Here is a 15,343-nt window from a genome sequence, read left to right as displayed (position 1 = left end):
CTGTACAACCATTTATCCCTTTCTCTTGTCTTTTCTCTCTCTAAATCGAGCTCTGCTTATATGGCTGTGTAGCCATCAATGTCTGCTTGGCTCTGCGTCTATTTTTCTCTGGGTGTCTTTTTCTGTGTTCTTGTCTCCAGCTCTTTTTCTTCTTTCTTTCTCTTTCACACTCTACCATCTGCTTTTCTACTTTAACAGGCCATTACACGAAGCTGAAATATATTTTTCATTATCTGTTTTACTCACTTGACAAACTTATGTTCTCTACTGTTAATCTGAAAAGCTGAAGAGTAGTATGCTTTATATCTTTCTCTTTGAAAAAGGATTCCTCAACACTGGCAGAGACAAAATCATCTCTATTTGGCTGTTATTCTTCGTATAATTTTGGCTTTTCAACAGTTACTTAATTTTCTTTCACTTAGATTGATAGAGCAGAAAGATGACTCTCTTAAGTGTTCTGGGTGGGAGGGCCCATCTGTGATGAAAAAATCAAGTACATATAATCCATAGTGGAAATTTCCAGGTTGACTTATTATCAGATAATATTTTGGAAGAAGAATACCATCTCTCTGATGGCAGGGGGCTCACAGAAAAATATCTTGTGAAAGCTTTTAAAATTCTTTGAGCATTCAGAGGATCCTAAAATTTTATGCCCCAAAGGGGTCATCGAGGTTATCTGGTTCAAGCCTCTCATCTTACAGGTAACAAAACTAAGGTCCAGAGAAGGCAAGTGATTTGCCCATCCTGAAGAAATCAGAATTTACTTCTGCATTATTCTTACTTTTTAAAGAAAGAGAATAATGGCTAGGATGTAAGATATTAAAATTTGGCTTACAATCCTGCATCTGATGCAGTTCATTTGTGCTTATTAGTCAGAAGGCTAAGTAATCAGTAGTATTAATCACAAATGAAAAGCCAATGTATCAGTGCTAGCTCATAAAAAAAATAACAACAAAACCACAGAGGGTGCTTATGGGTACACAGGATGTCACTGAAATGTTGCTTTGATACTAGGTAATGCAATAGTTCTCTTGCAATGGCTAGTTCAGGCAGACTGCACAGCAGTACATGCACTGACATTGTCTTATATAGTACTGAAAAAACATGGGAAATATCCTCTTCAATCTCATCTCCTGTCTGAAGAACAGCAGTGTATCCCTTCTTGCCCAAGATAATTTCTGCATGAAATGTTTATACCAAATGTTTTCCCTCCTTATATGTTTGTGATAGGAGCTGAAATTGTTTCTGATCTCTGAACAGTTGGAAAAGGTGGCACTTGTGAGACTGGGCAGGACAGAGCCACTAGAACATGCATGGAAGCTGTTCTAATTCAGTGTCATAATGGATGCAACACAGGATCACATACATTGAGCTGAACCCCAGAGATCCTACAGTCTCTTCTCCTTCCCCAACCCCTTTACCCCTGCTCCTTCCTTTTTTATAGATGAGGGCTCATTTATAAAATGAACTGTGGGAGAAGGACTAGATCTTGATTCAGAGGATTTAACCTAGCTTCAAATCCCGTGCTATTAATTATAGCTGTGTGACCCTGAATAGTTCATTCAATTTCTTTGGGCCTTAGTTTGTTGGGTGAGACCTCAAAGGTATTTTCTAGCTCGAATTCCTATGATCTCACATATCACCCACTTCAATAGTCACTGTGAAACTGGGAAGTCTCTTAGCTTTGCCTTTGGTTTCTAAGGAATGGGAAGGTAAGACTAAGCTGCATGGGTTCCTATAATGGCCAGGCCAAAGTTGTTAGCTATTACAATGAAATTGAAAAGAACCTCTCTGATAAAAGAAGTGCATATAAAAATCTTTCTCAACTAACTAAAGGGATGATTCACCTTAAAGAAAATGTTTTCTCACTAAAGTACGCCATAATGTAGTTATCTATGTTATGACATAAGCATTTATTTAGCATGTGCTAGGCAGTGTGCCTAGTCTTAATATTCGTAAAATATTTATATATATTATCTTACATAATTCTTACAAGAATTCTGTGAGATAGGTACATTATCCCTATTTTACAGCTGAGAAAACTGAGGAAGCTAGAGGTTAAGTGACTTACCAGGGTCATATAGTTAGTGTCTGAGGCTGGATTTGAACTCAGGTCTTTCTGACTCCAGGCCCAGAGCTCTGGACTGTGCCACCTAGCTGTCTAAAATGTTAAATGAACTTGTTGAGGGCAGGAACTACATATCTATGTTCCAGATGCCAACAGCAATGATCTATAATGTCAAAGGCTTCTTTATTAAAATTCCCTGACCTAATCCTACATTCCACCTCAGCTGCAAACATGATGATCATGCCCTTCATGTTATCATCATCCACAAAAGGTTCCACTTTCATGTTCACAAATTCTACAGTTCCTTTCTATGATGGTACCTTTTATCATTCAATCATTCTCTTTGACCCCTAATCCTGTTCTTCATTTTCCCTATGACCTCAAATCCCCTCAATCTCCAGATCTTTCTCTTGCTATACTCTCCTTAATATCTTAATGATTTAGTGGTGAATTAGCTGACCTCTACATTGTTTTGTACACTTGAATGTCTTTCCTCCTGATCCTACTACCAACCACTTATCAACAAACCCTGACCTCGAGTTACTCACCCAAAGCTGATGATCACTCATCATGGATTACGCTGGCTGCTTGGTTTCAATTAATATGCTGTAGAATGGAACTGAAGAAAACCACCAAATGTGGCTGTTGGGATCTACCTGACCTCACCTGGGCTCTGCCTGCAACAAGGCAATCCTATGCCTTCTTTGTTCACGCACAATTTCATTCACAGAGGTTATTCCAAGCCTTTTCCATGCTCTTAACTGTGAAGCCTGTGAAATATTTCATCTAAAACACTGAGGCCATTTGCTCTTTCTCTTCTTCCTCATCTAAAATCACTCAGAAATCTTCCCCAACTCCTTGCTCCTTCCTGACTCTCAGAAGAGGTAGTTTTCAGGATACTATTCTCTCTCTTCTGACTCTATCTGCCCCTCACCTTCTTTTTTTAAAAAAAAAATAATTATTTTAGTTTTCAACACTCATTTTTGTAAGATTTTGAGTTCCAAATTTTTTTCCCTTTCCCTTCCTTCCCTCTCCCCTCCCCAAGACAGTAAGCAGTGTGAAATAGGTTATACATGTACAATCATAGTAAACATATTTCCACATTAGTCATGTTGTGAAAGAAGAATCAGAACAAAAGGGATAAAAAAAACTACAAGAAAAAGGAGAGAGAGAAAATAGTATGCTTCAATCTGTATTCAGACTCCATAGTTCTTTCTCTGATTGTGTACAGCATTTTATAATATGAGTCTTTTGGAACTGTCTTAGATCTTTGTATTGCTGGAAGAGTTAAGTCTATCGAAGTTGATCCTTGTACAATGTTATTGTTACTGTGTACTATGTTCTCCTGGTTCTCTATTCATTTCACTTAGGGTCTTAGTCTTCTCAGGTTTTTCTGAAATCTGCCTGCTCATCATTTCTTATGGCACAATAATATTCCATTAAATCATATACCACAACTTCTTCTGCCATTCCCCAATTGATAGACATCCCCTCAATTCTTTGCCACCACACAAAGAGCTGTTATGTTTTTGTATTTGGATCTTTTTTATTTTTTATGATCTCTTTGGGATATAGACCTAGGAGGAGTATTGCTAGATCACAGGGTATGCACAGTTTTATACCCTAAAGTTTCTTTTGCTAGATCTTTATCCAGGTTATTCCTATTAACCATGGGTGTTCCTCAATGCTCTGTCCTGGGCTCTCCTCTCTTCTTCCTCTGTGTTATCTCATTTGGTGACCACATGAGGTCTTACTATCATCTATGAAGATGATTCCCAGCTCTAATCTCCTGAGCTCTAATCCTGCATCTTCAAATTAATACTTCAAATTCTAACTGGTTGTCCCATGGGCATGTCAATCTTAACGTGTTCAAAACAGAACTCATTATTTCCCCCACTATGGCAAGTATCACTGTCCTCCTAGTCACCAGTGGGCTTGATGACTTGGTGTCATTATTAACTCCTCACTGTAACTATCCCACATAGCTATGTTGCTAAATCTTGCTTATATCTTCACATCTCTCATATACATTCTCCTCTCTATACATACAGCTACTGCCTTAGTTCAGGCCTTTACTACCTCTCAACTAGACTATTTTAAAACCTTTCAAATTGTTCTTCTTCCCTCAACTCTCTCCCCACTACAATCTATCCTCTGTTCAAGTGTCAAAGTGATTTTCCTAAAGCACAAGTCTGACCATGTTATTCCCTCTCCCCCAACCCTTCAAGTAACTGCAGTGGCTCCCTATTAACTATAGGATCAATTACAAAATCTACTATCTGCCATTTTAAGCTGTACACAGGCTGGGCCTTCCTAACTTTTCTTTCACTATACTCCCCAACATGTACTCTATGATCCAGGTACCCTGTCCTACCTGCTGTTCCGCATACAAGGCCCTCCATTTCCCAACTCCCTTCATTTACAATGGTTGTCTCCCATGCTTGAATGCTCTCCTTTCTTACTTCCCCTCTTGGTTGCCCAGGCTTTTCAAGGCTCAGCTCAAAATTGACCTAACTGCAGGAGTCCTTTTGTCATTTCCTCTCTTCTGCTTCTTCTCCATTTACAATGCATCAATTTTTGTAGGCCCATCGTTATTTGTACATATTCTCTCTCATCAGAATGTGAGTTCTCTGGAGGCAGGGACTGTGTTTTCCTTCTTATATTTCCAGCACTTACCATAATGCCTGGCTCACACTACTGGTTTAATAAATGTCTGCTGACCACCTGACTGATTATTTACTTATTTTTCTAACATGGATCAAAATACAGTTTGTTTATGGAAAATCAATTTGATTCAAAAAGAATTTCAAATTACGTCTCTTGCTTCTGTTAGACAGACATGGCCAATGAGTGATAGTGTTTCTTATAAGGGAGGGTTCCTGGTTTGGAGGAAGAGGTTTTTGGAGACGGAGAGGAATACTGACAATGCATCACTGGGAAATAATACTGGGAAAGGGTACAAAAAGAAAAGGTCAACAATAAGTTTTTGGATTCATAAAGTCTGAGCTGGGATTTTTACCCATAGATCGCTACTAATTTTGTCTAGGTCTCAAGTCTCAATAAAACACATATACAAATATGAAGAACATTATTATTTTAATAAAAGTAATTCTGGGACCACTGGGCCTACCTTATAGGCGATGCTGTTGAGCACTTTCATAGCCAAATCTGAAACATCTGGATATGGATCTGCAGCCAAATGTAGTAGGACTCTCCAAATTTGTGTGTAAACACTATTGAAGGAAACTCCTAATTAAAAAAAAAAAAGGAGAAATGTTGGAACCAGGTCACTTCCTTGATGGACAGTCCTTTGATGTCTTTAGGAGATGTCAATTTCTTGTAAAACAATAATACTGGAAAGAGTCAAGTAGTGACAAAAGAGTTTCAGTATTAGTTTCTTGAACAGGGTTTAGAAATTAAGGAATTCTAATCTGCAACTGAGATTAGTATGACACTGGCTGATGTAATCTATTTGTTGAGCTTGGTATCTGATTTCTTAAGGTTGAAAATTTAGGTTTTAAAAAGCAGGGGGAACAATTAGCCAAATGGAAAAGGAGGTTCAAAAGCTCATTGAAGAAAATAGTTCTTTAAAAATCAGAAGGGAGCAGATGGAAGCTAATGACTTTATGAGAAACCAAGAAATTACAAAACAAAATCAAAAGAATGAAAAAATAGGAGACGATGTGAAATATCTCGTTGGAAAAACAACTGACCTGGAAAACAGATCCAGGAGAGACAATTTAAAAAATATGGGACTACCTGAAAGCCATGATAAAAAAAAAAAAGAGCATAGACATCACCTTTCATGAAATTATCAAGGAAAACTGCCCTGATATTCTAGAACCACAGGGCAAAATAAATACTGAAAGAATCCACTGATCACCTCCTGAAAGAGACCCAAAAAGAGAAACTCCTAGAAATATTGTAGCCAAATTCCAGAGTCCCCAGGTCAAGGAGAAAAATATTGCAAGCAGTTAGAAAGAAGTTTTGAGTACTGTGGAAATACAATCAAGATAACATAGGATCTGGCAGCTTCTACATTAAGGGATTGAAAGGCTTAGAACATGATATTCCAAAAGTCAAAGGAATTAGGATTAAAATCAAGAATCACTACCCAGCAAAACTGAGTATAATACTTCAGGGGAAAAAATGGTCATTCAATGAAATAGAGGACTTTCAAGCATTCTTGATGAAAAGACCAGAATTGAATAGAAAATTTGACTTTCAAACACAAGAATCAAGAGAAGCATGAAAAGGTAAACAGGAAAGAGAAATCATAAAGGACTTTCTAAAGGTGAACTGTTTACATTCCTACATGGAAAGATAATACTTGTAACTCTTGAGACTTTTCTCAGTATTTGGGTATTTGGAGGGATTACACACACACAGACACACAGACACACAGACACACACACACACACACACACAGAGCACAGGGTAAGTTGAATAAGAAGTGAGATCTTAAAAAAAAATACAATTAAGGGGTGGGAGAGGACTATATTGAGAGGAGAAAGGACCAAATGGAATGGGGCAAATTATCTCTCATAAAAGGGAGGAGGTGAGAGGGAAAAAGTGAAGCTTACTCTCTTCACATTTGGCTTAAGGAGGGAATAACATGCTCACTCAATTTGGTATGAAAAATCTATCTTACCCTAAAGGAAAGTAGGGGAGAAGGGGACAAGTGGGGTGTGAGGAGAAGTGGGGTGAGGGGGATAATAGAAGGGAGGGAAAATGGGAGGAGGGAGTAATTAGAAGTAAACAGTATTGGGGAGGGGCAAGGTCAAAAGACAGAATAGAACAAATGGGGGACAGGATAGGATGGAGGGAAATATGGCTATTCTTTCACAACATGACTATTATGGAAGTCATTTGCAAAACTACACATATATAGACTACATTGAATTGCTTGACTTCTCAGTGGGAATGGGTGGGGAAGGAGGAAGGGAGAGAAGTTGGAATTCAAAGTATTAGGAATGAGTGCTGAGAACTGTTTTTGCATACAACTCGGAAATAAGAAATACAGGTAATGGGGTATAGAAATCACTGTTGCCCTAGAAGAAAAGAGAAGATGGGGATAAGGGAAGGATGGGGTGTGATAGAAGGGAGGGCACATTGAGGGAAGGGGTAATCAGAATGCAAGGTGTTATGGGGTGGGGGGAAGGGAGAGAGGGGAAGAAAATTTGGAACTCAAAATTCTGTGGAAATGAATGTTTAAAACTAAAAATAAATAAACAAACATTAAAAAAAATAATAATAATAAAAAAAAGAATGAAGCAGAAATGGATTTGGCCTATTCACAGCACAGTGATAAATCCATTTGGTTGGAGCCAACTTGTCAAGTCGGGTTACCGTAAGAAATAAAGCTGAGGAGATAAAATTTACCCTTGCTTCTGCAGTTCATTGCCTAACTTGGGAACTAGGCAATTTCCTTGTTGAAAATGAAGAATGCTGTTCAGTACTGAAAAGGATATTAAAATGTGACTAAAAATGTGCCACATTAAATGGGTAGCTAATTAGCAAATTGCTAGTGAATCTTTCTGACACGTTTGGTAGGTAGTTAAATATAATAAGTGATCCGACAGATGTTGTTTACTTGAATGGATTCTATACCAGTTGTTCTCCAACTTTAAGACTACATACAATAATTTATAAACTCAATGATACTCCCATCTTAATTTAAATTTTACCAAAATAATTTTTATGTACAAGGTGGGACAATAATGGAGTGAGATTGAGTTTCAAAAGTAAGTATATAAGAACCTAAATGGGCAAATTAATATTATCTTCCTTCAACATAGAAATGGAAAATGATACATTTATTTCAATTATTCTTCATCAATCAAAACATTTTTGGATTTCTCCTTTTGCAGTTATCATTAGAGCCTGACGCAAATTCTCAATAGTGGCAAATTTTTGTCCTTTCAGGGTAGATTAGATGTTTTGAAACCATTATAAGTGATTTGAAAGCAAATATGGTAACTAAAGTGACAATGAAGAAACTATACTATAACATTGGGCCTGCCCTCCTCTCCCCTGGTCAATTACCACTATATGGGTAGATGTTTATACCTGGTATAAACTCTAACCATCACTAATGTTCCTAGAGTTGTAGTTAATTTAATCACTGAGAGGTTAAAAAACAAAATAAAACAACAAAACCCAATATTCATTTTGAGGCTGATATTTATTATTGTTTTGGCTGGTTATGTACCCTGCATTCAAATTTTCTCCCCAGTCTTATCATGTAAGTATGTTAACTAAGAAAAGCTTATTTTTCCACACTGTGGCACAATTACAAATATGTAAGACACAACATAAATTTGGACTTTGATTACTGGAGAAATATTGAGGAATTTCATCCTAGTTTTAAGAAGATACTAAGTCATATTGAAATAAACCAACTCAAATCATTGCATCATGTACTTTTCACCAGTCATTTGATGTGGTCTTAGTTTGGGAATAAAATGGGTAAGTCAGCTTGAAAAATGGGGAAAAGATGTGGAAATATCACCAGACTGAAAGTTATCCAGATCAAAGAAGAACTTACTTGAGAAAGAGAAAAATAATCTGTGAAAGTAGCCAAGAAACCCTGTTGGAAAATCCTCTAAAGTCCATGTTTCTCTCTTTGCAGGAGGTCTCTTAATATGTCTGGTTCAGTGATATGAGTTACATAAAGACCACCAAGAAACTGCCACATTGGGATTTCATTTAAGAAGGAAAAAGGAAGGTGGGTAAAAGGGAATCTGCTTTTTAGAATCACCTTATTATAATGTACAGAATTTACAGAAAGGGTAGGTTGGATAAATGGGAACGTCTTCACCCATACGGGTATGAAATATAGTAGCCAACTATCAGAAACAAAAATAAGACCAAAAGGCTCGGTTATTTGATTCCTCTTCACTATGAGAGCCTATGGATGTCTCCAACTCATTAGAAGTGGTGCTTCACATCTTGTGCTCCCCTCCATTTTCTTTTCTTTTTCTTCTTTTTTTGTGGTCAAAAATGAAAGTTCTGACTCATTTCAGTGATGTATCTAAAGCAGCATGTTGGAAGCCTGTAATGCTCTGACAGTGAAAATGCTGTAAGGGAGGGAACAACCCGTGTGCTAATAATCTCAGTTTGACTTCATATAATGAACACCATGATGAAAAATGGGAGGAGGGAGGAAAAGAATAAGAGATGAATAGGATTAAAAGTTTAGATTAGATGACCCCTATGGTCCTTCCCAACTCTAGAACTGATCCCATGACTGGGTATATATGAATAAGCAAATTTAAAATGAGCGCTACTAATGGAAATGATCAGTTTGAAAAGTAGATTTTTAAAAAAATTAATGAGATGATCACAGGAGAGAGTTAAACTATAGTTTTATTAACCATTGGAAGTCATTGACTTTTCTTGCAGAATATCCTGGCTTTATTATGGCAGAGCTCATGGTTCAATTCAGTTCCAATCATTAGCACAACATAGACAATTCTGATTTTTAAATCATCCTCCCTGACTACAGTGATTGGCACAGATGTTCATTATGATAGGATATAAATGGGGATAATGAAAAGGAACTAGTATCTTTATCTAATTTTTTTTTTGGCTACAACAGTCCCACTCCCTGGGTCAGTTATAGCAACAATCATGATTTAAAATATGGTGTTTCCAAAAAGAGACACAATTCACATAACATCAGAGCAGTAGCAACACAGATTGGGAGCTAGACATAACCAACTCTAGTCTATCCTAAGGAGGTGGCAGGCATTCATGAATGCTCCCTCACATAATAAAAAAACAAAACAAAACAAAACAAAACAGGAAACTAGGATGGAGATTTGAGCTGCTAGATATTGAGAGAGCTTCTGTATCTGGAAGTAGTTGAAACCCTCAAGTGCTTTTAAAGTTCTGAAAATATGTTTCCACATCTAGACTGAAAGTGTTTTATAAAAGATCTACCCGATGGTTTTAAGGATTACATCTCAGTTCAAAACCCAACTCTGTCACTTACTGTTGATTGACTTTGGGCAAGTCATATTCCCTATTTGGGGACCAGTTTCTTCATTTATAAGACTATGGATTAGATGACCTCCAAGGTGCTTTTCAGCTCTAAATCAATGGCCCTGAGTGAGGGGCTTTTCAATTCTTCAAAAGAATTAGTAATAGCTGATTCCTTTTGAGACTGTAATCCTTAAACTGGCATTTTTCTCTGCTTCAGTGAGGTAAGCAGAGTAGTAAGGTGATCTCTTCTCCCATCTCAGAACCAAGTAATGGAAAGCTGTGGAGTTTGGCTTTGACTCATTGCATTTGTGCCATCCCCCCTGCCCCCCAGCTTCCAGGTATAAGGGAATATATGACTTGTTAACTCCTCTTCATAAGGTAATACCTACTTTACTCCAAACTAGTTCTTTAGGGGGAAGGGATGATACCTGACAGAGTTTATTTTCTCTTACCATTTGCTACCTGCTGGGAACTACTGTCCTTCAACGCATAAAGGAATTAAATTGCTCACATGGGGAATAAAATGTCTTCTATTCTCTCTCATCATGGACAGTCAATGAGCCTCACATAATCTTTCCAGCAAAGATTTTCAGTCTCACAATGACACACTTAAGGATAGCCTTTAATCATGGATTTTTGCTATAAAAACATAATTAATCTTGTGGCATCGGAAAACAATGTTGTTCATTTTCTCAGTACTCTTTTCCGACACGAAGAGATCAGATTAATGGGTTGTAAAACCTTCCCTTCAAATATTCTGCAGTTTTTTCTACAGAAGTACTAGTTATGTTCCTCTTTGGTAAATGAACATCCCTCTTCCCCTCAGGAGGCTAGAAACCAACATCGTTTATAATCAGAGCAAAATAAACTAGTAATTTAGAACTTACAATTATAGGAATTCTAGAATTATAGAAAGACTTAGCATTAACATAGCTTAAGGTATCTTCTTTTTAAAAATTCCCCATGGAAGTTTGAAAAAAAAAAAAAGATGCTATCACCACGGTTTCAAATATTTACTGATGTGAATACTGATGTTAAAATAAGACAAGAAGACACCCAGCAAGTGGAAGACTGGAAGAAGGCTGACTTTGGAGGCATAAATGCTTAAGGAGAAGGAATGCCATCTGTAGTTGGTGACTATGGAGATTCAAAAAGAAAGCAATTTTTTTTAATTATTCAGGAATAAGATTACAGATATGAGTTCTATAATTTTCTTGATTCTGGTCTTCAGGTACCTGCTCTTTCATGACAAGAGGAGGAAAGGATGAGAATGGGAGCAGAAATAATGGGGAATGGTGGGCATTCAAACATGATTCCTATAGGATTTCAAAAAGATCATGCTCTGTAAATACTGTGCAAAAATCTCTGATAAAAAAAATGGAGTTATAAGTTTAGGGTTTCTTTAAAAAGTCCTTTTGGGGAAAATACCTTCAGTTGTAAACTAGGCTCAACTAATTTATTGTAAAATATATTCAAATAAATATGCCATTTAAAATGTTATTGACTTATATAGTGTCATTTCATTTCATCCCACTTCTGTCCCACCATTTCTTAGATCATATAATTTTGGACAACAATTTTTCATCATGAACAGTATACCTGATTCTAATATTCTCATTCCTTAAACAAGTCCCTGGAAGTCAAATTAAACTGATTTGTTTGGAACTATTAGGGTAGGTGAGGAATCATTACCCATAAACATTTAGTGAATACTTATTAATATGAAGGCATTGTGCTAGTCAATAAGGCTACAAAGAAATATAAAACAGAGACTTCTCTTCATGAGCCTGAAATATAATTTGACCAAACAGGAAAGAGGAAACAGACAATATGTACACGAAGCCAAATGACTGACAGTAAGTGATATATCAGTTTAGAGGAAGGAGAGAGAACACAGTGGACTGGTCAGTCAGAAAATGCTTCACAGAAGAAGCAAAAAGTGAGGTGGACCTTGAAGGATGAATAAAACATCAACAGATAGAAGGGGAAAAATATTTCACACAGAAAGAAACATGATGTGGGTTCAGCAGACTGAATAGATTAGTTTGATTGTAATGATAAGATTGTCTAAGGAACTAAGAGTAGATAAAATTGTAGGGAGTTAGATTGTGGAAGATCTTAAATGCCAAGCTAAGAGCATTAGGCTACAATCAGCCACTGAATTCTTTGGTGCAGAAGTGATGTGTGAAGTTGTCTTGAAGGAAAAGTAATCTGGTAGTGTTGTACAGAAGAGCTTTCGGTGGGGAGGGGTGGTAGTGATTGAAGGTGAGAGACTAGTTGCTGGACCAATGTGAAGTGATAAGGGCTTGAATTAAGCATTGGGAATTGAAAGGATGGAGTCACTTAGAACTGAAGCATCAAGGTGGGCTGTGGTGAATGGGTATGGAGAATGGAGAGAAGAGTAAAAACATGACTCATAGGTCCAAAGCCTAGGTGACTGAGGGAACAGTGAATGACGTACTAACAGAAATAAGAAGCCTACTGATAGGAACTAGTTCTGTTGGTGGTTGAGGGGAGGGGTATGTGGTGAAAGAAGGAATGATGAGTTTGATGGGATGTTCCAGGCTGCCAAGATTTTGAAAACCTTTCTTAGCACATTCAGTGAACTAGGCTAAGGAGATTGCTATTCTTTGGTTGAAATGAAAAAAAAATTGACTTTAAACAGGCAAATGCTGAAGGTAATGGAATTCTGTCTAGGTTATGAATTTTAAACACTTATATAAGCACCGTCATTTACAGGTGGATATGAGCTTTGTCTGATTGAATATGAATGAGGCAAGCTTCGGAGAGTAGCTACTTTGTTTTCTTAAGTTTCCTTTCCTTATCTCTAGCTCATTTTGGGACATTTCCCACCAACTGTTCTAAAGCTTGTCTGAGCCACAGATAAAAGAGAAGCTTTCTTCAGCACAAATGCTAAAAGAATCAGATTTGGTGAGGAAAAAAATGATCAGAGTTTTGAGTCTTAGCAAAGAGAGAAAAAAGAAAGGAAGGGCTGGGGAAGAATAACTGATAGTGGTGCAGCTTAGTTAGTGAGACAAGGAGTGGTTAAATTCTATCCCCTCTAGCTTTTTGTATTATTCTAATTTCTTTTTAGGTTAAAATCTCATGGTTCCCCTTTAGTACAGTGAGAAAGCAAGGATGACACTTTTATTTTTGAATTAGTGGGGAATAAGCATGGCGTGAGGGTTTTATTCACATGCTGGTCTTATTCCTCTGTTTCTGTCCCTCTTACAAGCTCTTTCCCATATGAATTGTTACTATGGCCAAACAACTCTTCAGTGCGTGCATCAAACACAAAGGCACATTATTCCAGGAGTCAGTATCTCCACAGTACACTATGGACTTCAACTTAGAGCAATCTTCAACCTCTGCAGCTTGCGGTTTAGTTTTTTTAGAGGAAAAAGTTATATCATCTTTCTGAGAAGTGATTATTTCTTTTCCCTAGTTAGTACCAGAAAAAGCATTCAGCAGAAGTTTATAAATTAGCTCTAATGTCATGGATTCAGGACAGGTCAGAATTGAATACTATTTGTTACAAGGTGCTTAGAAAATCAATGGATGAACAGTAATGGGTTTCAGATTTTTTTTTTTTAAGAGAACAGGTTGGGGATAATGGATGTAAAAGGATTTGCTACCACATGTTTGAAACAGATTGTACTGAAATCTTGTAGGTTAGATATTTATTCCATTAAATACCTATATGAATTTGCATGAAAATTCAACTGAAAAACTCTATCAGTACAGATAAATAAGTTTAAAATCTGAACTGTAATACAAAGGATGGAAAAATAGTCTTTCAATATTCCTTCAGTAGGAAGTTTAATTTACTGATTAAATGCTGACTAGAAGAAGGCAGAAGATTTCAACAAATATTTCCAAATAAATGTTGGCTGGTCCCCACATGAAGAGAGCTCTCTAGTGGCCAAAAGGGAGAGACTCAAGTGTTTCACTAATGACAGTGTATGGGAAAGCTATTGGGTTGTGTTAGGAAAACTTCCACCTTTTCATTTTATATATGCAGAAACCGAGCTATCCTTGGATCATTTGTTAATGGTCATAGAATGGGACAGTAGCCAGACCAGTCACTGAAACTCTCAAGTGAACCAGGCAACTCTCTGATACTTATAGTTCTTAAACAGGTGCCAATCTGCTCTGGTAGAGGGAGTTTCTTCATTGAGAGTTTCTGATACCAAGGACCTTTCCTTGGTACTGCTAATAATTATTTCTGTGTCCTCAGGAAACAGAAATACTCCCAAGGAGTATTACTTGATAGCTCCATCTTTTCTCCTATGGCTCTCCATGTTTCCTCAGTAAACAGAAATAATTATTAGCAGTGCCAAGGAAAGATCTTGTACCTACAGAGAAGAAGAACTGTTTGCATCAAACAATAAATGGTGGTAGAGTAGAAAGAACAACAGATTAGACTTGGATTGAGAAAACTATGGTTTGAGTCCTGACTCAGACACTAGCTGTGTGACTTTGGTCAAAGTAATAGGTTTACAGAATTTTAAGCAGGTTAGGACTTCAGAGATAATCTATTCCTATCCAATGTTCTGACCAAATGTTAGACCAAAAGCTGACCTTCTGTGTAAATGGACTTTAGAGTTAGGAGCTAGTCTGGCTGTGACATATAGGTAGGAAGTTTTGGATAGGGAAGTACTATAATGTAGACTTACAAAGCATGGTTCTCTATTTTTTAACTACAAATGGAATTTCAGGTACATTATGTATTAAAAAGGCTTTAATGGGTTAGAAAAGGAATGTGGATACACAAAATACATAACAAATGGTCACTCAACGTTTGCTAGCAGCTGACCTCTGAGGAAGAGACTAGCACCTCTGGAGGCAGTCCAATTTATTTCTGGACAGCTCTAATACTTAAACTTAGGTGATTATAAACTTATGAGACTTTCCTTTTTTTAGGGATATTATTTTGCCACTGATTTCTTTACTTTTCAAGTATCAGTAGTAAATGTTTTGATTGATGCTGAATTGTTAATTTCCATCTTTGTACTTCGTGATCTTTACCTTTTATTTTTTTGACTTCTGATTTCAATTGCTGATTAAAAGAATCAAGAATTTCTGACATGATTTTGTATTCTATATTCTTTTCTGCATGTTTCTTTTCTGTTGCCTTTAATTGGTTTCTTTTCTGTTGCCTTTAATGATGGCATTTTCTATTATGTGTATGAGCTAGATACTGATGACTTCTTTCAGTATCTTACTGTACATATTCAATAGCTCTCTCAGGTTACTTCTGCCATGGTGGGGTTTAACATCTTTCCTAAG

General features: G+C 36.9%; 1 protein-coding gene across 10 annotated transcripts in view; it reads right to left on the bottom strand.

Moving 5' to 3' along the window:
* The window catches only part of RPTOR (regulatory associated protein of MTOR complex 1), a 503,724-nt gene that overhangs the window by 103,550 nt on the left and 384,831 nt on the right, over window positions 1-15,343 (bottom strand). For all 10 annotated transcript variants that reach the window (XM_072645257.1, XM_072645259.1, XM_072645258.1 and 7 more), the window contains one exon: window positions 5,199-5,317. In XM_072645257.1, coding sequence (XP_072501358.1) covers window positions 5,199-5,317 — 119 coding nt within the window. The remainder of the gene's footprint in view (window positions 1-5,198; window positions 5,318-15,343) is intronic.

The sequence above is a fragment of the Notamacropus eugenii genome, chromosome 2 (genome assembly GCF_028372415.1).
Source record: "Notamacropus eugenii isolate mMacEug1 chromosome 2, mMacEug1.pri_v2, whole genome shotgun sequence".
NCBI lineage: Eukaryota > Metazoa > Chordata > Mammalia > Diprotodontia > Macropodidae > Notamacropus > Notamacropus eugenii.
The sequence above is the reverse complement of the archived record's forward strand: the minus strand, read 5'-3'. Positions and strand labels throughout refer to the sequence as shown.